General features: G+C 38.2%; 1 protein-coding gene and 1 long non-coding RNA gene across 15 annotated transcripts in view; both read left to right on the top strand.

Annotated features, from left to right (window-relative positions):
- The window catches only part of MANBA (mannosidase beta), a 135,692-nt gene that overhangs the window by 95,223 nt on the left and 18,590 nt on the right, over positions 1 to 21,879 (top strand). For all 14 annotated transcript variants that reach the window (XR_012434979.1, XR_012434978.1, XR_012434977.1 and 11 more), the window contains 4 exons: positions 2,748 to 2,865; positions 4,803 to 4,889; positions 8,957 to 9,124; positions 15,626 to 15,844. Coding sequence is in view for 11 of the 14 variants with exons in the window: in XM_074040227.1 (XP_073896328.1) it covers positions 2,748 to 2,865; positions 4,803 to 4,889; positions 8,957 to 9,124; positions 15,626 to 15,844 (592 nt within the window). In the remaining 3 variants the exon portion in view is untranslated. The remainder of the gene's footprint in view (positions 1 to 2,747; positions 2,866 to 4,802; positions 4,890 to 8,956; positions 9,125 to 15,625; positions 15,845 to 21,879) is intronic.
- Positions 20,832 to 21,157, top strand: LOC135970969 (uncharacterized). Its single transcript, XR_010586923.2, has 2 exons — positions 20,832 to 20,957; positions 21,009 to 21,157. It is a non-coding gene; the product is annotated as an uncharacterized lncRNA (long non-coding RNA).

The raw sequence follows: 21,879 nt of genomic DNA, 5'->3' as shown, positions 1-21,879 counted from the left end.
CCCTTTGTGGGTAACCCGAGCTTTCTGTCTGTCTGGCCTTAACAGTTTTTCCTTCATTTCAACTTTGGTGAATCTGACAATTGTGTGTCTTGGAGTTGCTCTTCTGGAGGAGTATCTTTGTGGCGTTCTCTGTGTTTCCTGAATTTGAATGTTGGCCTGCCTTGCTAGGTTGGGCCTAGGCAAAAAAAAGTTCTCCTGGATAATACCCTGCAGAGTGTTTTCCAACTGGATTCCATTCTCCCCGTCACTTTCAGGTACAGCAATCAGACGTAGATTTGGTCTTTTCACATAGTCCCATATTTCTTGGGGACTTTGTTCGTTTCTCTTTACTCTTTTTTCTCCAAACTTCTCATCTCGCTTCTTTTCATTCATTTGATCTTCAATCACTGATACCCTTTCTTCCAGTTGATCAGATTGGTTACTGAAGCTTGTGCATTTGTCATGTAGTTCTTGTGCCACGGTTTTCAGCTCCATCAGGTCATTTAGGGATTTCTCTACATTGGTTATTCTAGTTAGCCATTCGTCTAATCTTTTTTCAAGGTTTTTAGTTTCTTTGTGATGGGTTCAAACTTCCTCCTTTAGCTTGGAGAAGTTTGATCGTCTAAAGCCTTCTTCTCTCAGGACTTGTCAAAGTCATTCTCCGTCCAGCTTTGTTCCATTCCTGGCAAGGAGCTGCGTTCCTTTGGAGGAGGAGAGGTGCTCTGATTTTTAGAATTTTCAGCTTTTCTGCTCTGTTTTTTCCGTATCTTTGTGGTTTTATCTACTTTTGGTCTTTGATGACGTACAGATGGGGTTTTGGTGTGGATGTCCTTTCTGTTTCTTAGTTTTCCTTCTAACAGTCAGGACCCTCAGCTGCAGGTCTGTTGGAGTTTGCTTGAGGTCCACTCCAGGCCCTGTTTGCCTGGATATCAGCAGCCAAGGCTGCAGAAGAGTGAATACTGCTTAACAGCAAATGTTGCTGCCTGATTGTTCCTCTGGAAGCTTCGTCTCAGAGGGGTATGCGACTTTGTGAGGTGTCAGTCTGCCCCTACTGGTGGGTGCCTCCCTTTTAGGCTCCTCGGGGGTCAGGGACGCACTTGAGGAGGCAGTCTGTCTGTTCTCATATCTCAAACTCCTTACTGGGAGAACCACTGTTCTCTTCAAAGCTGTCAGACAGGGACATTTAAATCTGCAGAGATTTCTCCTGCCTTTTGTTTCACTATGCCCTGTCCCCAGAGGTGAAGTCTACAGAGGCAGGCAGGCCTCATTGAACTGCGGTGGGCTCCACCAGTTTGAGTTTCTGGCCGCTTTGTTTACCTACTCAAGCCTCAGCAATGATGAGTGCCCCTCCCCCAGCCTTGCTGCCTGCCACCTTGCAGTTAGATCTCAGACTGCTGTGTTAGCAATGAGGGAGGCCCCCTGGGTATGGGACCCTCTGAGCCAGGTGCAGGGTATAATCTCCTGGTGTGCCATTCGCTAAGACCCTTGGAAAAGTGCAGTATTAGGGTGGGAGTGACCTGATTTTCCAGGTGCCGTCTGTTACGGTTTCCCTTGGCTAGGAAATGGAATTCCCTTACCCCTTGCGCTTCCTGCTTCCCGGGTGAGGCGATGCCTCGCCCTCCTTCAGCTCTCGTTCGGTGGGCTGCACCCACTGTCCTACACCCACTGTCCAACACGCCCCAGTGAGATGAACTCGGTACCCCAGTTGGAAATGCAGAAATCACCCGTCTTCTGTGTGGCTCACGCTGGGAGCTGTAGCCTGGAGCTGTTCCTATTCGGCCATCTTGGAACCACTTTTACCTAAACTTACATCTCTGTGATGCTGAAAATAAACTTTATGAAATGAAAATAAACACATTTAAACTTATTTATTATCTAAATTAAATAACATTTTAGCATATTTACAAATGTAGAAATGTGCGTTGTAGTATATCATTTGATATTTAGAATGTAAATGTGATCAGTAACTAAAACCTGATTTTTTCCAAAAGTTGTAGTAATTTTCTTTTATTTTAAAATGTGTATATTATTTTAGATTTCATAAGAAAATGAAATTCTTCTCCAGACACAGCCACGGGATAATTGGCTCTATCTTTTCCTTTTCAAATGCTCCTCTCCCCTCCCAGCTGGGGCTGGGTTGGCTGTGGTCCTTCAGCCCGGCTGGTCCAATTGGTGAGCCTGCCGTGGTGCCTGTGCTGAGCCCTCAGTGCTCTGGGTCTGCCCATCCTGTTATTTGGCTTGAACAGTGTTGTGGGGATGGAGGGAAGGTGCATGCTCTCAAGCTGCCTGTAAGTTTCTAGATTTTCCTGAGGGTAATGTGAATAGGAATTGGAAAAAGTATAAAGGAAATTTACTAGAGAAAGAAATACCGGGCTGGAGGAATTGTATAATAGGAAATACAGGTGCTAGGCACTAATACTCAAGTCTTGATTTTGTTTTATAGTGTGGAGGGTTTGTATAAAATTAGTGCATACTTTTCAAGGCTTACAACTGTATTTTTTATAGGAATAAATATAAAACATAAATTTAATTTTAAAAAGAGTATAATAAAATAAATAGGTAAAATATAATAGGTAAAGATATCACCCATAAGTTTTCTGTTTGTTTATGTGGTTATTTAATGTGTATATAATTTTATATTACTTCCTTTAGTTTACATTATAACCAAACCGTCATGATTTTAGAGTGTTTTTTTCTAACAGAGATTAGAAATGTGTTTATCTGTTTTTTTTCCAAGTTATGATTTGTTTATAAAATGTCTTCTACAGGTTACGGCTCCTTTTACAGTCTGTTGTGGATGCTAACATGAATACTCTTCGGGTTTGGGGAGGAGGAATTTATGAGCAGGATGAGTTCTATGAACTCTGTGATGAACTAGGAATAATGGTGAGAAGTTGATAGCATTTTATGTATTGATAAGTTACTCTATCCTCAGTTTGATTGCCAATGTTCTGAATGATGCAATTGCCCCTGTCTCAGAGCCAGATATTCCATTTGGGGCTATAGGAATAAATGGCATCTTGTAAACCCAGAGCCACAGGTGATTGCAACTACCATAATTATTTATTTTTAAATGATAGATATCCTGTAAATTATTTATATCCCAGTATACATATACCTACTTTTAAAATAATTTTCTTTGTGATATTTAAGTATGCATAGAAAATAAAAGAAAATATTTAAAACACTTAAAGGAGATCTGACAAAACCTAAAGGAGAAGAAAAATAATGAAATTAAGTAAAGGTGTGTTTCATATTGTTTTTCTAAATTTTTTCTAATTTTTTATTTTTAATTTGTTTTGAGACAGAGTCTCACTCTATTGCCCAGGCTGGAGCGCAGTGGTGCAATCTCAGCTCACTGCGCCTTTCCCTACACTGGGGTCAAGCGATTCTCCTGCCTCAGCCTCCGGAGCAGCTTGGATTACAGGCGTGTGCTAAATTTTGTATTTTTAGTAAATCAGCATCCAGCTGATTTTTGTATTTTTAGTAGAGATGGGGTTTCACCGTGTTGGCCAGGCTGGCCTTGAACTGCTGACCTCAGGTGATCCACCTGCCTCGGCCTCTCAAAGTGCTGAGATTATAGGCACGAGCCACTGTACCTGGCCCTAATATTGTTATTAAGTACTTTTAACGTGTTTTGCAATTGTGAGGATAAAGCAAAGAAAATATATTCTGTTAGTTCTATTATTAGTGTTCTAAAATATAAGGAATGCCACAGAAGACAAGGAATTATAGTAATATTGATAATGCTGATGGTCATTGTGACAATGACATTATTATATAATATTCACTGAGTGCCAGGACAGGCATTGTTCTAAGTGCTCTACGTATTTTATCTTCATGCCCATTCAATGAGGTAGTTACTATTCTCTATCCTCATTTACAGATAAAGAAACTGACACATGAAGAGGTTAAATATTTTACTCAAACTCTAACAGCCTGTTTATGGTGGAATCCAATTCTGACTCAGACAGGCTGCTTTGGGGCTATGACTTTTTTTTTTTTTTTTTTTTTTTGAGATGGAGTCTGGCTCTGCTGCCTAGGCTGGAATGCAGTGGTGTGATCTTGGTTCACTGCAGCCTTCACCTCCAGGGTTCAAGTAATTCTTCTGCCCCAGCCTCTCGAGTAGCTGGGATTATAGATATGTGCCACCATGCCCGGCTAATTTTTGTGTTTCTAGTAGAGACAGGGTTTCACCATTTTGGCCAGGCTGGTCTCAAACTCCTGACCTCAGGTGATCCGCCCCCCCTCAGCCTCCCAAAGTTCTGGGATTATAGGTGTGAGCCACTGCTCCCAGCAGGGGCTGTTTTCTTAACCATTGCATCACACGGCCTCCTTAGGAAGGGACTTACGTAGTTTCATTACTAAAGTGTGCATGTAGTAATCCTTTTGTCTATGAAAAGCTAATTCCTTTATAAATGAAGTATGATTCTTAACAGTCTGGTGCATCTCTTAATACCAAATGCCTGGTGAAAATTGGAATGAATTAGAAGTGAGGAGGGGTTGGAGGGAAGCCTCATTCTATGTCCCCTTCACACATTTTTTCTTTTTCAAATTCTTCTGTCTTCCCTTTCTTTTATACCTGCCTAGGGTTTTCTCTTCTCAGGTTTCTGTACACTTTTGTGCAGTGCTGGGAAGTCTCAATGTCTTTGATACCTTTCCTGGGTGCCTTTATACATAATGGTGCCCCAATGATCACACTCATCAGGCTAACTTAATTTTTCATTTGTGTTAAAGGTAATGCCCAGAGCTCAGAATGACGACTTTCTTCTGTGTAATAAAACTTATGGAAGTGTTGCATTCCCTTTTATTTGATTTGCTAGGTATGGCAGGATTTTATGTTTGCCTGTGCCCTTTATCCAACTGATCAGGGCTTCCTGGATTCAGTGAGAGCAGAAGTTGCCTACCAGGTATGTTATTACCCTTCCAAGAAGAAATAAAACACATAATATGTTTTAGTATTGCCTCTTGTTAAATCTTGCTTCATTTTGGTTTTTGTTCTCTACTACATTCCATGAAATATTACACAGCCAGGTAATTGACATCTAGGTGATTCTACCCAGTGTCATGGCTTTACCATCATCTATTGGCTGATGACTCCTAGATTTATCCCCAGTCCTGATTTCTCTCTGAATTCCTCTTTCTTATATCCAACTGCCTACCTGGTGCCTCTGCCTGGAGGTTTAACAGGCATCTGAAGTGTAACATGTACAAACTAAACTCATATTGCTCCCCGACAATCTTGCTTCTTCTGGAGTTTTCTCCATCTCAGCAAACAGCAACACCGCTGTTTGAATTGCTCAGGAGAAAAGTTTAAATTGGTCGTTGATTCCTTGATTTATTTTGGATTCTACATATTGACATTTATATTTATATTCACAGATACATAAATGCAAGGAAATGATTATATGCTTTCTCCATCTACTGAAAAGACCTAGAAATAATGGACAGTGTTGTAATGTTGAATATTCTTATATTGAAGTAATCTTTCCTGTTAAGAGAAAAGCTTCTTAGAGAAATGGCTGACTCCAGATCTGGCACAGGAAATATATTAGATAATCCTGGATATCTTCTTTTTACAAATGGCAATGGTGTTAATGTAATATTATCAACTGATAGTTTTAGCCACAGATCTGAGGTTTATGAGCTGTGTTTTGAATATACTTATTTTTGCAACAAGGTCTGTTTAGGGGATGATCATGCTTTGAAACACAGATTGCATTATATTTCCTCTCCCCTAAATATTAAGTGCATGGCATGGGTTTCCATGTGGAATCAGAGTGGGATGCTTGTCAATACAAGAAAATTCTGAATCATGATGTACTCCCAAAATACAGTTTAGGAACCAACTTGTGAGTATATCATATGCTGGTAAAATACTACTGAAACATTGGACTGATTCATTAGCATCCATTAGAAATGATCACTGCACCAGGAGATCACCCCTACTTTGTAAAACGTTTACAAGACTGTGGAGACATATGAGTTTTTATAGTGCTCTGCAACATGTTAAAGAAGGAAACAAATCAGTTTTCTCAGTAACCTCAGGTGAAGCTACACTGTGGATAATTATTGACTTTGATTTCAATTTCACATGTCCAACTGTCTGCCAGATTTTTTGCAATGTTGATATACAAAGAACAAATCTTTTGATATTTCTTCTTGAATGGTGAGTCTGCCACCGTAGGGAGGTCACTTTACCTCTTGAGCTTCAATTTCTGTATCTATAACTCTAGTATGATGTCACTCCTCGTGAAACTGTTTCAAAGATTAAATAGGATAATACATGTAAGGCATGCAGTACAAAAGAAATAACAAGTAATACCAGCTGTCCCACTAACTTAGCATGTCTTCAGAGTACATCTACTATCTTTTACCCGATGCACTCTTTCAAGATTTTTCTTTTTAGCAGGAAATATGAAAGTCATTGATACTTTCTTCTTCCTCACCTCCCACATCCACCTGGTTTTAAAATTGAGACAATTTTTTGATACCAATGTTACTTGTATTTGTATTTACTTTCTCATCCCCATACTTACTACTCTAGTTCAAATCTTATTTTTCCCTGTCCTCAAACATAGTATTGGTCTCTTTCAATATGTGCATACTCAACAGAGCTGCCAAAGTCATCTTCCACTGACACATTTTAAGTCATACCACATTCCTGCTCTGAACCCTGATCCTGGAATATCTCAACATGCAGATAACAAGGAAGCTATCGAAGTTATGTCAAAAGGATTTTTGAGAGACTCTGAGCAACCGAAAGGTGGACAATTTGAGATTCAATAAGGATAAGGACGTGAATGAATTGAATCCATCAAGTGTGTTAAAATCTAGAGTTCATAACATAGTGTCTACAGATGTATATTTTGTGAAAAACCATACAGAAATGCAAGGAAGCGATTTCTATAACACTATAAAACTCGAGATAGTGGTTACTTTTGGAAGGAGGAAGTGGCTGTGATTAGGAAGAGGCACATGGATGGCTTCCGGCGTGGCTGCACTGGGTGGTGGCTACAAGAGTGATTGCCTTATAATAATTCATCATATCATAATTTGTTTTCTGTAACTGTGTTTCATTTTAAAATAAAAGGGTTGAAAAGTACAATCAAACGCCTTCCCTTGCCAACAGTTCCCCTGAGGTGGCCTCTTGCCCTCTGGATAAGGTATAAGATCCTCTTGTGCGGGACCCCGTCCAGCTGGTGTCTGCTCCTGTTCAGGAACCATCTCCGTCTTGCTGTCTATGTCCTGGAACATCTTCCCTGTTCACTGCCCTTGTGGGCCACCTCCTTTGTTCTCCTTTGGCCCCTCTTACCTTAAGCATGGGAAAAACCTTTTGCCTTTTGAGACACACATCACACTTTGAATTACTTGTTCAAAGATTTGTTACCTCTGCAAGACTGTCATCTCCCTGAGTCCTAGGGCTCATTCCCCTCTGCGTCCCTACTCTGTGGATTATTTACGAAGTGGATAGATGAGTGGATGAATGAATAACTTTAAACATATTAATTATAGTTACACAGGTTGCAAACATTTCAATTTTATTTTTAGTTTTCTTTCATATAAATAATTAAAACATCTATGTATCTTCAGTGCTTTGATGCATTATTAAAGACAAGGAGAGCCATTTCATGCAGAGTTTGTTAAAATTTTAAAGTAAAGCTTACCATAAAACTCTAAGTCAGCTTAAAGGTTGTGTGTAACACTGTGTCACTGAAGCTTTTTGCCACTTAAGGATTTATATTTGTATTTTCATCAGTAGCATAAATATGTCAGTCACAGTTAGTAGCAGCTGTCCCTTTCTTGGGCATTTACAAAGACAAAAAAAGAAATAGTGTTCATATGGCTGGCTGAGAAAACACAAGACTTACTTTTTTTAAAAAAAAAATGAAGCATATCTCTTTAATATACCTTCAGTGCATCTCTATTTCCTCTATATGAGTTTCTGAGCTTCTCGAATGGAGAACACATTGAGAGCATCAGTGGGGGGCCATCAGTGTAATCACGCATGACAGTGAAAGTGAACCTATAAATATCAATGAGGTAACATTGCCAAAACATGTTCTAAAAGAATTTTTCTTGACCATTGATTCACTCTGCCATTCTCAGAGGAATTGAATTGCTCTCTACTGGAGCACATGTCCTAGTGTGTTAGAAGAAGGGACATGTCTGAGTCTGTCCAGTGCAAACATAACACAAGCGGATCCTTTTGCCTTTATGTAGGGCCAACCCAGATGAGCTCAGTTTATGCAGGCCTCATGTGGCACAGTTTTGCGGTGGATTCTCCAATTTTCCCTTTTATATTTAAACATGTTCAGTAACTTAATGTTAGTTGATTTCTCAGGACATGACATTGATAGTTATTTCAGGAGACATCACCCTGATTGCCCTCATCTGTTTTCCTTTAGAGCATTCCATATTTGTCTTTAACTGCCAGCATACCTCTAGTACTCACTTGCTTTGTAAAACCTTCTCTAGTTCTCCTTCTGGTTTTCTGATCTCGGTGGAGCCTGCACAGGAACCTCTGTCCCTCCTTCAGTGGTAGTGATTGCTTTGCCTCATTTGTTTGTTCACACAGAACTCCAATTTGCTGTTAAGAACCAATCCCCAAAATATAATGTCTCCTGCCTTTTGTATTTCCTGGAAGTTTTCTTTGTGGCAATCCACGTAATGATGAGTTTATTCGTTCCCTTTTTCTTTCTCTTTCTAAAAAAGGGGTTGTATTATCTTCAGTTTTTGTATAGCAGAGAAGAGAAACCCTATGTATCAGTGTTTATAAAATCTAGTTAAAAAGAATCTCAGCGATTTCTTAAAATGTATTTCTATAGCTAACATGACTAGCCATTTTCAAATTAGGTTTTTGGCACATAAGAATTTATGTGCAAAAATGCAAGGGCTCTAATTTTATGAGTAATTATAGCTCTGAGTTTCTTATGTTAACTCTTTGAAAATCATTTTATATTTTCTTAATTTTCAGATCAAGAGACTGAAATCTCATCCTTCTATCATCATATGGAGTGGCAATAATGAAAATGAGGAGGCGCTGATGATGAATTGGTACCATATCAGTATCACTGACCGGCCAATCTACATCAAGGACTATGTGACACTCTATGTGAAAAACATCAGAGAGCTCGTATTGGCAGTAAGTAATGATTTTTTAATGCAGTGGAATTTAAGAATGTATCTTTAAAATGGATAAGTTTGAATACTGGTATAGTATGTTTTATGCCCCTTTTTAGGGCTGTCTTCAACAGTATCGTTTGATTACAGAGTATCCCATTGTAGTGCAGCAGCAGATGAAAGGATTTATGGGCTGTGGACTTCTTGGAGGATGAACTTATCTGTGTCGCTCTCCACACATACACCAATGCAGTGCTTACAATGCTAGGTTGTCACATGCTCCTTGGAGTCCATCCGTGGATCCCAGAAAGCCCTTAGAATCTCTAGATTAGATGATTATTGATATGCCACTGCTACAATTCTGTAATCATATGTGTTAAAGTAGAATTTGGTATATATCACATGTGAATATCCTGGTATGTGATTTAAGGGACAAAGAGAGATGAGAGAGCTGGTCTCCAACCCCACTGTATGGCCCTTGCTCTATAGTGATTCTCTTTGCACCACTCTTTGTCTCATTGGCATATTTTACAGACATATGTTCATATAAATTGGCCTTTTTGTGAGAAAAGCATTTTTTTTCAGTAATGCCTTCAAAAGTTTTAACTTTTGAAAAACTTTGTTTAACATGTGATTTAATAATCTGGTTATCTTTACACAGTTGTGTCTGTAAATAGATGTTTTAAATATCTGGGTTTATCCGGAAGCAATTTGAAAAGGCATCTGTTTTTTAAAATAATATGTGATATTAGCACCTAAACATGCCCAGTTGAAGGTGCTATTCCATTTATGAGAAGAAACTTCATTGAGAATTCATAAAAAACGTGGGTTGAATTGTATAACTTACCTGATATACTAAGTGATGTGTCATGAATAATTTTTCTATTCACAAAATGTGATGGTACAAGTTTTAAAGAATATTTACAGAACACTTATTTTATAATCTTTTTATTCACAATATTGGTATTATGTTTTTCATGTCTGATGGATTTATAGTTTCTGAGGATTTTCATTTTATAGCATAGTGGTTAAGTACTCATGCTTTGAAATCCTGGCTGGGCCACTTCCTATCTATGTAATCTTGGGCAAGTTACTTCATCTTCCTTTTCCCATCTATAAAGTTAGGTTAAAAATAGGAGCTAACTTTTAAGAGTTGTTATGCGGACTAAGCGAGATAATGGATGGAAGGTACATGACTCAGTCTGACACATAGTAACCTTTTTTTTTTTAAGTTAAAATATTTCTTTGGGGGAGGGGACATCACATTTCTGCTTAATGAAAAGAAATATTTTTACAATCCAGAGCTCTTTTATTTTTTAAACACCTGTTATGCCATGCATTCATAGGGAACAGGTTCTAGAAGCTCAGGCTCTGTTCCATTGGTTCTCACAGTGCACTTCTCTGGGTGGAGCCAGCTGTGCTTCCATTGAACTCAGGCTCCTTTCTCTTTGGCTTCCTTCTTTTTCTTTTCCTTTCTTTCCTTCTCAAGTTTTGGGGAGCTATCTTGGCTCCTAGAGTGCTTAATATGCTCAACACATTAATTCTCTTGGCAACAATCTTGCACTTAACTTGTTGGTTTACAACAGTGCCAACAGCCTGCTGGCTAGCACAGTAGACTCCTCTGTTTTTCCCATGTTAATGTTTGTGGGGTATTCCTTTTTGAACCAGATGCATTCCCCTGATGTCTGCATCACCCTTCTTGTAGATTCACATGTATATGGCCAAAGGAACAACTCCATATTTTCTAAAAGACCTAGAGAATATCAGGTGCCTCTCCTCTTTCCCTTTGTGTGTCATCGTTGTGGTAAATTACTGGAAGATGGTGGTTCACAGTAACCTTTTTTTTTTTTTTTGAGATGGAGTCTCATCTGTTGCCAGGCTGGAGTGCAGTGGCGTGGTCTCAGCTCATCGCAACCTCTGCCTTCCGGGTTCAAGCAAGTCTCCTGCCTCAGCCTCCTGAGCACCTGGTATTACGGGCATGTGCCACCACGCCCAGCTAATTTTTGTATTTTTAGTAGAGATGGGGTTTCACCATGTTGGCCAGGATGATCTCGATCTCCTGACCTCCTGATCCACCCACCTCGGCCTCCCAAAGTGCTGAGATTACAGGCGTGAGCCACTGCACCTGGCCCACAGTAACCTTTTAATTAAGACTAGCCATCATCATCATCATCCTTGTTGGTTTTGTTCAACAAGGTAGGTCTTCAGACACTTACACATTTTGATCATTAATTTTAACACTACTTTCTTAAGCTTTAAAAAATTAGCTTCTTTGGGCCATTTCTTTTTCACCTGTGAAATGGAGATATGCCTTTCTCTTTAGGGACTTACTTATCTTAAAATGAGCTGTGAGCAGTAACTGATGTTTGCAAAATTTTTTGAAGATGAACAGTATTAAATGCTACATAATCACTACTGCTTTTAATTTCCATCAAAGTATTAGGCATCATAAAAAGGTAAAGCAGCATAAATTGATTCATCTACAAATTGGCTGTAATGATTGGTTTCCTACTGCACTTGCTTTTTTTAATGGCCATTCTGTTGGATCACCTTGTGGTATTTCCTGGTCCAAATAAGTGTTTAAGGTCATGACTTAGAGAGAGATCGTCTGTGAGATCTGCAACAAATAACCACACCTTAAGAATAAATGATTTATAAATGGACGGAAATTATAATGCATCATCAAAGCCAGATATTTTTAGGTAGAGACTTGTTTGTAATTTTACTGCATGGCTCAGCTTACCAAATTTCTCAAGCATCTCAAGGAATGAAGGGAAATCTGTCAAGCTTGATCAATCAAGGCCAATTGACTGGCCTTCTTCTTCAATGTTCTTCAAAGCCATTGTAGCAAAAATATTTTTAAACATTTAATATCACCTATAATTTCATCATACTTTTTAATATTTTTAAATTCACCCAACATCTACTGAGTACCTATTACCAAGTGCAAAGCCTCATCCCCGATGCTGTGGGGCCACTCTTATCCGTGTGGAGCTTACAGTCTGCTGTGAAAGGGAAGCAGGGAAAAAATTATCAGACCTTGGGCAGTGAAAAAAGTGCTATAAAGAATGTAGCTTCATAATGCTGGGAACTGTTGTGGCAGAACCATTAATTTTAACTGAAAGAATCTAAAAAGGCTTTCAAGTAAAAGTTTACATTCAAGCCAAACCTTACAGGTGGAGAATTTTGAGGCAAAGTGTTGTCTAGTAGTGCTTTAGGTCATGAAAACAATGTAAATAAAGGTAAAAAGATGTGAAAGTAGGTGGTATGTATAATGAGCGGCAAGCAGTGCCTGGTGGCTAAGAGCAGGGGACTCCTGGATTCCTGTGGGAGAGTGGAAGGTAGTAAAGACTGGAAGCAGACCATAGAGGGACTTTAAATCATATTATGGAGTTGAGCTTATTCAGTATACAGTGGGAAGCCAGTGGACATTTTGCAGGAGAGGAGGAACTTTATCTGGTGCATGTTATGGAAGATAACTTTACTAGCAAATATTAGGGAGGTGAGAGGTCCTAGACAAGGAAACCAGTTATAATAACGAAAACTCCAAGTTACTGAGATGTCAGGGATCAATATGTGAATTATAATTATTATATTAATTAATATTATTATATATTAATATATTAAATTAAAGCTGGATGTGGTGTCTTATACCTGTAATCCCAGTGACTTGGGAGCTGAGGCAGGGGGAACATTTGAGGCCAGGAGTTTGAGACTAGCCTGGGTGATGTAGCCAGACCCTATCTCCAAAAAAATTTAAAAAATTCTCTGGGCATAGTGGCATGTGTGCCTGTAGTCCTAGTTACTTGGGAGGCTGAGGCAGGAGGCTTATTTTGAGCCCAGGAGGTCGAGGCTGCAGTGAGCTATGATCGTGCCACTGCACTCCAGCCTGGGCAGCAGAGCAACATTCTGTCCTTTAACAATTTGTTAAAAAAAATTCATTATATAAGTGCTTTCTATAATTTATTTACTTAATTTGTAGAAGTTCCCTGGAGTGTAGGTGATATATTTATTTTAGAGTCATGAAGTCCTCAAGGTCATGGAGGTCATAGGTAGTGGAGTCCAGTGGTGTGGGATTGGAAATGAGGTGATGGAAAAAAAATCTGAATGTAGAGTTGCTGCTCCTCAGAGTGACTGAATGTGGGAGGTAGGAGAGGGAGAAATTGAAGATGACTGCACTCTGGGTACCATCAGCAAGAAAGGGAGCATAGTCAGATAAGTTTGGAATTAGTAAACAAGGAATTCTGCTTTAAAAGGTTGGATTTGCGATGTTGGCAAGACAACACAGGGAGAAATGTGGAGCTGGTTATCAGGAATGTAAGTGTGGCAGTGAACATGAGGTCAAGTGTGCAGGTGTGGGCAAGGAGTAATCAGAACATCCATGTGAGGGGAAGCCATGGGACAGGGTATAGAACAAGGAGAAGCCTGAGATAGAGGGAGTGTCCATCTGGGGATGAGAGGGTAGCTGGAGAAGGAAGAATCAGGAAGGTTGGGGGAAACTGGAATGTGGAAGAATTGTGAACAAACAGCCAGGAGTGGAGAGAGCTTCAGAAATAATAGGTGGTAAATAGGGTCATTTATTGCACACCAAGAGGGAATGAGTGGGGACAGAAAGAACTGCTATATTTAGTAAGTAGAAGTTCATGGGTAATTTTTGAAAAACATTTCAGTGGAGTGGCATGATCAGGAGTTGAATGTCAGGGGTTTATGAATGAGAGGATGGTAAAGAAATCTGATGGACTACAAGGGATCAAAGGGACTTTTTATTAGGATAAGGGGAGTCCTAAGGAATCTAAGGGTAAAGGGCAGTAGAGGGAGATTAAGAAAAAAAAGAGTGGAAGATAGTTTGTTGGCTGTAGTACCAAAGCAAAATAGAAAGATGACCAGAATACAGAGAGTCTGGCAAAGGAAAGGGTTAAGGATTTTTTTTTTTTAAATGATGGAAGAGAAACAAGAAATGAAATATGGATCGATATACCATGAAAAAGTAAAACATAATGGTGAAAATTTGAGAAAATTATTTTCTGAAAGTCTATCTCTCAGGAAAGTCTTACTGGCCTTCTTCAATATGTTTTACATTCCCAAAGAGCCTTGCACTTTTCCTTCAAAACACTCATCACACTTATAATTACTTGTTCAGTACCTGGTTTCAGCACTAGATTGCCATCCACTCTTCCAAGAGGATCACCATGGCTGTCTGCTGAACCTCCAGCACATAGAAAGAACTGCATGCCTGGCTCATAGGAAATACTCAAAAGAGATTTGATGTATAAGTACTTGACAGAGTCGTAGATTCTCTCTCTCTCTCTCTCTCTCTCTCTCTCTCTCTCTCTCTCTCCCTCTCCCCCCTCTCGCTTTCTCTCCCCATCCCTCCCTCCCTCTGCAGTGCGAAAAAATGCCAGAGACACAATAGATTTGACGAATACTTGCTAAGTGAATGAAATCTTCTCAGTGAAATAGGAAGTGGTCTCATCTACTGATGATAATAACTATATTTTGAGTTCTCACAGTGTGCTAGGCACTCTGTTAAGCACTTACATGCTAGATGTAACAGGTAAGCCACAGTAGTTCAGTGGTTTACATAATAAAAGTTTATTTCTTGCTCACTGACACTATGAAAGGGCTGCTCCTGATTGACAGGCAACTCCTCTTTCAGAGATGGAGACACTTTATTCCAGCTGCACCATCTCTTGCACCCTCACCTGCAAATGGGGGAAGAGGATGAGAATGAGGCACTTGGCCCCATATGGGCTAGGAAGCCACTTCCTAGGGATGGCTTTATATTATCGAAACGAGAACATGAATTGGTTGACACCTAGCCATCACTTTCACATATGAGTTACTTACTATTTATAATACCTCTAAAGGAGGTACTATTATTATACTCATTTTGCAGATAAACCTACCGAGGCTTAGACCTGTCCAAAAATAATAAGGTTCAGATTTGAGATTTAAAGTCAGGTTCGCGTCCATCTGACTCAGTAGCTTCTGTTCTTAACTGCTAGACCTTTGGTTCTCAAGTGGTGGTGATTTTGCCCCCGTGGAACATTTGGCAGTGCCTGTAGACATTTTTCAAGGTTGGGGGAGAGCTACTGACATCTATTGGGTAGAGGCCAGGGATGCTACTAAATATCCCACTATGCATAAGACATCCCCACCCCCAGCCAACCTCTACAAAAACGTATCCAGCTCAAAATGTCAATAGGGCCAAAGTTGAGAAACTCTGGACTAGACTGTACACCACCCATGATGGATGAGAGTGGAGGCAAAACATGATTGAAAAAATTAAGAACAGCTGCTGTGAGGGATGAGCTAAGTGTTATTTATGAAAAGGTATAAAGGATTGGTGAAGAGCAGAGAGGTGCTGGTGGTTGTTGAATGGGGAGGAAGGTAAGTGGTCCTATTAATTTTCGATCAGCTACTTGGCATTTCTGGGACTTGTTAGTATTTTTAAAGAAGTAAATGATTCATACTTTACAGGATGAATATATTATCCTTGAATTCATTTTATTTCTGAACTTAGGGAGACAAGAGTCGTCCTTTCATTACGTCCAGTCCTACAAATGGGGCTGAAACTGTTGCAGAAGGCTGGGTCTCTCGAAACCCTAATAGCAATTATTTTGGTGATGTACATTTTTATGACTATATCAGTGATTGCTGGAACTGGAAAGTTTTCCCAAGAGCTCGATTTGCATCTGAATATGGATATCAGTCCTGGCCATCCTTCAGTACATTAGAAAAGGTAAGTCATCTTTTGATTTTCTAATGTTTCAAAATGATACAGTGTGGGCATGTGTTTTTTCTGACCACTGGTTCAGAAAATCATTCGAAACCTACATCTTATTTAAATGAAAGTTTGAGAAGAAGATGGAGGAAAATAAATTTTTTAAACCTTTGGGGATTACTTTTCTATATTGCTTTTACTGTGTTCCTTCAGGAGCACTGAAAGCACTAAATGGGGCCCAGTGGTTGCTTAAGCCTGACTTATTATCACACATGGAAATAACTCTTACTTGCTACAATAAGTCTTACTTGTAAATCATATCCTGCAACTGTTTTACCATTTACAGATATTCAGAACTGGATATTTCACTACAGGAAGAGGGTAAATGTGATAAATAAACCTTAGTCTAATGTTATCATCTTACCTTTTCTCTCCTCTTTCTCCTCCTATTCCATTTTTCCTCCCTCAACTCCTCTTCCTCCCTTGTTTTCATGGTGTTGGTGTGTTTTATTTTCTGTATGGATTTTCACTCTCTCTGTTCCTAAAGATTCAGTTTCAGCATTGTGTGTATTCTTCTTAAAATAGCTTTATTGGGATATAATTCACTTGCCATACAATGCACCCATTTAATGTGTACAATTTAATAGTCTTCAGTATATTCACAGAGATGTGCAGCCAGCACCACAATCTAATTTTAGGACATTTTTTATCACTCAAAAGAAACCCTGAACCCATTAGCAGCCACTCCCTATTTTTCCCTATCCCTCCTCCCCAGTCTTAGACACTACCAATCTAATTTCTGTGTCTATAGTTTTCCTTACTCTTTATATTTCATATAATTGGAATAATATAATATGTAGTCTTTTGAGACTGATTCTTTGACTAGGTGTGTTTTCAGGGTTCATCCATGTTGACGATGTATTAGTATGTTCCTTTTTTTTATTGCTGAATAACATTCTGTTGCATGGATATACTATGTTTTGTTTATCTATTTATCAGTTGATGGACATTTGTGTTATTTCCTCTGTTTGGGTATTATGAATAATGCTGCTGGGAACATTTGTGTACATGTTTTGTGAATATATATTTTCAGTTCTACTGAATGTATATCTAGGAGCAGAATTGCTGGGTCATATGGTAGCTCTATCTTTAATATTCTAAGGAACTGTCAAATTGTTTTCTGTAGCGATTGCACCATTTTGCATTTCTATCAGCAAGGTATTAGGATTCCAATTTCTCCATATCCTTGCCAACACTTGCTATTTTCTTTTTTTCTTCACATTTCCCTGGGAATTTACATTTACAGGAAATTTGCATATCATTGATGACTAATCATTTTGAGCATTTTCTTCATGTGCTTCCTGGCCATTTGTATATCTTCCTTTGAGAAATGTCTATTCAAATCCTTTAGCCATTTTTTTTTTTTTTTAATCGAGACAGGGTCTTGCTTTGTTGCCCAGGCTGGTGTGCAGTGGAGTGGTCATGACTCACTGCAGATTTGACCTCTCAGGCTGAAGCAATCCTCCTGCCTCAGTCCCCCCAAGAAGCTGGGACTACAAGCATGTACCAACACACCAAGCTAATTTTGTAGAGATGGGGTTTCACCAAATCATCCAGGCTGGTCTGGAATTCCTGAGCTCAAGTGATTGCCTACCTTGGCCTCCCAAAGTGCTGGGCTTATAGGCGTGAGCCACTATGCACGGCCTGGTCATTTTAAAATTATTTGTCTTTATTTTATTGAGTTATGAAATTTTAAAAAATATTTTCTGGCTATAAGATTTTATGAGGTATTTGATTTGCAAATATTTTCTCCCAGTGTGTGGGTTGTCACTTTATTCACTTTCATGGTATCACTTACAGCACAAAAAATTTAAATTTTGATGACGTTTTACTTACCAATCTCTTCTTTTTGGTGTTGCATCTAAGAAATCATTGCCTCGCCCCAAATGGCAAAGGTTTATTTCTGTGTTGTCTTCTAAGAATTTTATGGTTTTAGCTCTTGCATTCAAGTCTATGGTCATTTTGAGTTATTTTTTATGTGTGGTGGGAGGTAGGAGTTCAGGTTCATTCTTTTGCATGTGGATAGCCAGTTGTTCCAATAGCATATATTGAAAACACTATTCCTTTCCCCCATTAAATTCTTTTGGCCCTGAAAATCAATTAACCGTAAAAGTTAGGGTTTATTTCTGAATTCTCAATTCTGTTCAAGTGGCATATTTCATGTCACTGTGCACTGTCTTGATTGCTATAGCTTTGTAGTAAGTTTTGACATTAGGAAGTGTGAGTCCATCAATTTTGTTCTTCTTTCAATTTTTTTTTTTTTACTATCCTGGGTGCCTTGCATTTCCAAATGAGTCTTGGAATCTATTTGCTAATTTCTGCAGAAAAGTTAGCTGGGATTTTGATAGGGATTATGTTGAATCTGTTGATCAGTTTGTGAGTGTTGCCATCTAGTAATATTAAATCTTCTGACACATGAACATGGGATGTCGTCTTTAATTTCTTTCAACAATGTAGTTTTCAGTGTACCAGTCTCACAATTCTTTGGCTTACTTATTCCTAAGTGTTTTATTCTTCTTGATGCTATTGTAAATAAAATTATTTTCTTAATTTCATTTTTAGATTGTTCATTGCTAATGTATAAAAATACAAATGATTTTTGTATATTGAGCTTGAATGCTACAACGTGGATGATCTCATTTAATAGCCCTAATAATATTTTGGAGGATATTCTTTAGCATTTTCTATATATAAGATCATGTCATCTATAAATAGAGGTATTAATAATATTACTTCTTCCTTTCCAATCTGGAAGCCTTTTATTTGATTTTCTTACTTAATTTCCCTGGCTAGAACTTTTTATACAATGTAGAAAATGGATGGGAAGACAAGATATCCTTGAGTTGTTCTTTTTCTTAGGGGGGACATTTCAGTCTTTTACCATTTAGTGTGATATTGACAATAGGTTTTTAGTAGATGTCCTTTATAAGGTCAAGGAAGTTCCCTTTTATTTCTAGTTAGCTGAGTGCTTATATCGTGAAAGAATGTTGCATTTTTTCAAGTGCTTTTTCTTCATCTATTGAAATGATTGTGTGGTTTTGCTGTCCCTGCATCAGTTGTGTAAAGTAACCACACACAAAAAAAGTCTTTTAAGACAATTTCAAATCTTTTTCAATTTCACCAACTGAACACAACTATATTTGCTTATTCACATTGAAGTTATACTGTACTTTAACTTTAATGATGTCATAACCTTAGCTCTACCCTTGGTTTTTTAAAATTTAAAAATTAACAAAAAATTGTATGTATCTATTGTGTACTACACGATGTTTTGAAACATATATACATTGTGAAATTCCATACCCCCCTTTTTAATTGTTCCCAAATTGTGGGGCTAATCTTTTGGGAATACTATTGTTTCAGAGTGAAGGAGGATGAAGTTCAGTATCCTGACACAGACAGGAACAAGTGTTGAGAGTGGGAAGGAAGGAATGAAGGAAGCAAGAATATTTACTGAATAATTGCTGTGTACCACGTACTCATTCTTTAATTTGACAATAAGCTGCCCACTCCACTTTGAGACGCAGGAGGAAATCAAATTACTGTAAGAGGACGCAGATAGAACTCCTACCCTGCAGTGCTTTGATTTCCTCTTGGGCCTCAGTCAAAGGGGAGTGGGTCGATTATTGTCTAATAAAAGAATGAGTACCTGGTACACAAGCAATAATTCAGTAAATATTCTTGCTTCCTTCATTCCTTCCTTCCCACTCTCAGAAATAAGCAGCTGGGTTCAGACTTACTCTCTGTCTCCAGAGCTGATAGATTTTCTTTTCACCACACTTTAGAAAGATTAGTGTTAGAAATTGCTAAACCTTTTCCTTAAATCTGTAATAATTTCTACTGGCCTCCTTCAAATAATGGAATTATTTTTATCCCATGTTTTTGTGAAATGCCTGATGATGTTCAGAGATAATAAACACTATATTTTAAAATAGAGAAAGTTGAGGATAAGTGCTGCTCATTATGAATCGTTTGTTATCTCGATTTACTCATCTCTTTTTAAGCTACACTGCTTAGTTGGGAATTTGAATAGGTGACTGGGAAAATAAAAGAAAGCAATAGAATAACTAAATAAAAATTTGGCTCTTTTATTTAGAAGCTTTTTCATGTATTCAACAAATTGATTAAAACATATCTCTTTAATTTGGGATACATTGATTTTTCATAAAATATATTTTCAACATGTGGTTATCAATATTGCGTGGTGATTAAAAGTTTGGGCTTTGGGATAAACAGAACTGGATTGAATATGACAGCTGCCACTCATTATCTGTATTATCTTGGACAGATTATGTAATCTTTCTGAATTTCAGTTTCTTCATCTGTAAATTGGGGTTAATAGTAGTAAATACCTCATGTATGTGTGTGTGTGTGCGTGTAGATATGCACGTGTGTGTGTTCATGAGTAAAGATTACGTTAACTAATACATTGAAGCACTTAGCACTGTACCTGACACAGTGAGAGCCCATGAAATGTAAACTATTATTACCTTTAGTATAGTCCATTTTAATCATATTATTTGTATGAAAGTTTCATTTTCTTCAGATCCTTCTGGGTTTAATGAACTAGGGACTGGAGCTAGATTGCATTAGATTTGAATACTGAACAAGTTATTCAACCTTTCTGTGCCTGGTTTTCACATCTGTAAAATGGGGTGATAATTGTACCTACTCGTAGAGTTTGTTTTTTGTTTTGAGAGAGGGTCTAGCTGTGTCACACAGGCTGGAGTGCAGTGGCGTGATCATGGCTCACTGCAGCCTCAAACTCGTGGGCTCAAGCACTCATCCCACTTTAGCCTCCCAAGTAGCTGGGACTACAGGCATGTGCCACCACACAGGGCTAATTTTTTATTTTTGTAGAGATGGGGTCTCACTATGTTGTCCAGTCTGGTCTTGAACTCCTGGGCTCAAGCGATCCTCCCACCTTAGCCTCTCAAAGTGCTGGGATTACAGGTGTGAATCACTGCACCTGGCCGGGTTTTTATGAGTATTAAATAAGTTAATATATATTTTTTAAGTTAATATTCTTAAAGTAATTAGAACTTTGCCTGGCCCTTTCCAGTTCTTTCTAGTAATATTATTATAGCTGAAATTTGAAAGATTTTCAAACCATAGTTATAAGAAGGTAGAAAGCCTCCCATATGACTAAAGATCAGGTTTACTGATTATGGGATAGACCCAAATTATTACAAATAAGAAGGCTGCATGGCCCAAAGGTGTATTTCAGACTTTGAAAAGGAGGAAGGACATTCCTATGTGAAAGCTAAAGAAGTTGAGCTCAAAGAAGTAGAGTGGAATAGTGATTACCAGAGGGTGGGAAGGGTTGTGGGGGAGGGGCAGTAGAGGTTGGTTAATTATAGTAACTAACCTCTAAACCAACCAAATTAACCAACCAATGAAAATTATAGCTAGATGGGAAGATTAAGTTCTAGTGTTCTATAGCACTTTGGGGTAACTATAATTAATAATAATTTATTGTGTATTTTCAGATAGCTAGAAGAGAGAATTTTGAAAGTTCCCAACACAAAGAAATGATAAATGTTTGAGGTGATGAATTTACTTATTACCCTGATTTGATCCTTATACATTGTATACATGTATCAGATTATAACATGGTACCCCATAAATGTGTACACTTATTGTGTCAATTAAAAATAATAAGCATAAATAAAATAAATTAAGAGGAGGAAGCATAGGAAGAAGACTATCGATAAGGGATGTGCATCTAAAATGTGTACGAGATGATTGTACATGTGAATCTCTCTTTTAAATACATAATAGGAGTAGTTAGCATTCTTTAATTCTGGTGGTGGCATTTTGGAAAAACATCTAGAATTAGGAAAATCTTCCAAATTTAATATGGCTAGTGTACATTTCTTACATTTGGGTATGAATCAGTTCCTGAAGAATAACCTTTTCCTTTTACGGTAATGGGCCCATGTGTTGCTTAATTACTGGGAATGAGAAGTCATACTTTATGAACAGGGATTAAA

Source organism: Macaca fascicularis, chromosome 5 (genome assembly GCF_037993035.2).
Source record: "Macaca fascicularis isolate 582-1 chromosome 5, T2T-MFA8v1.1".
Classification (NCBI taxonomy): domain Eukaryota; kingdom Metazoa; phylum Chordata; class Mammalia; order Primates; family Cercopithecidae; genus Macaca; species Macaca fascicularis.
This window is presented reverse-complemented; position numbering and strand designations above follow the sequence as displayed.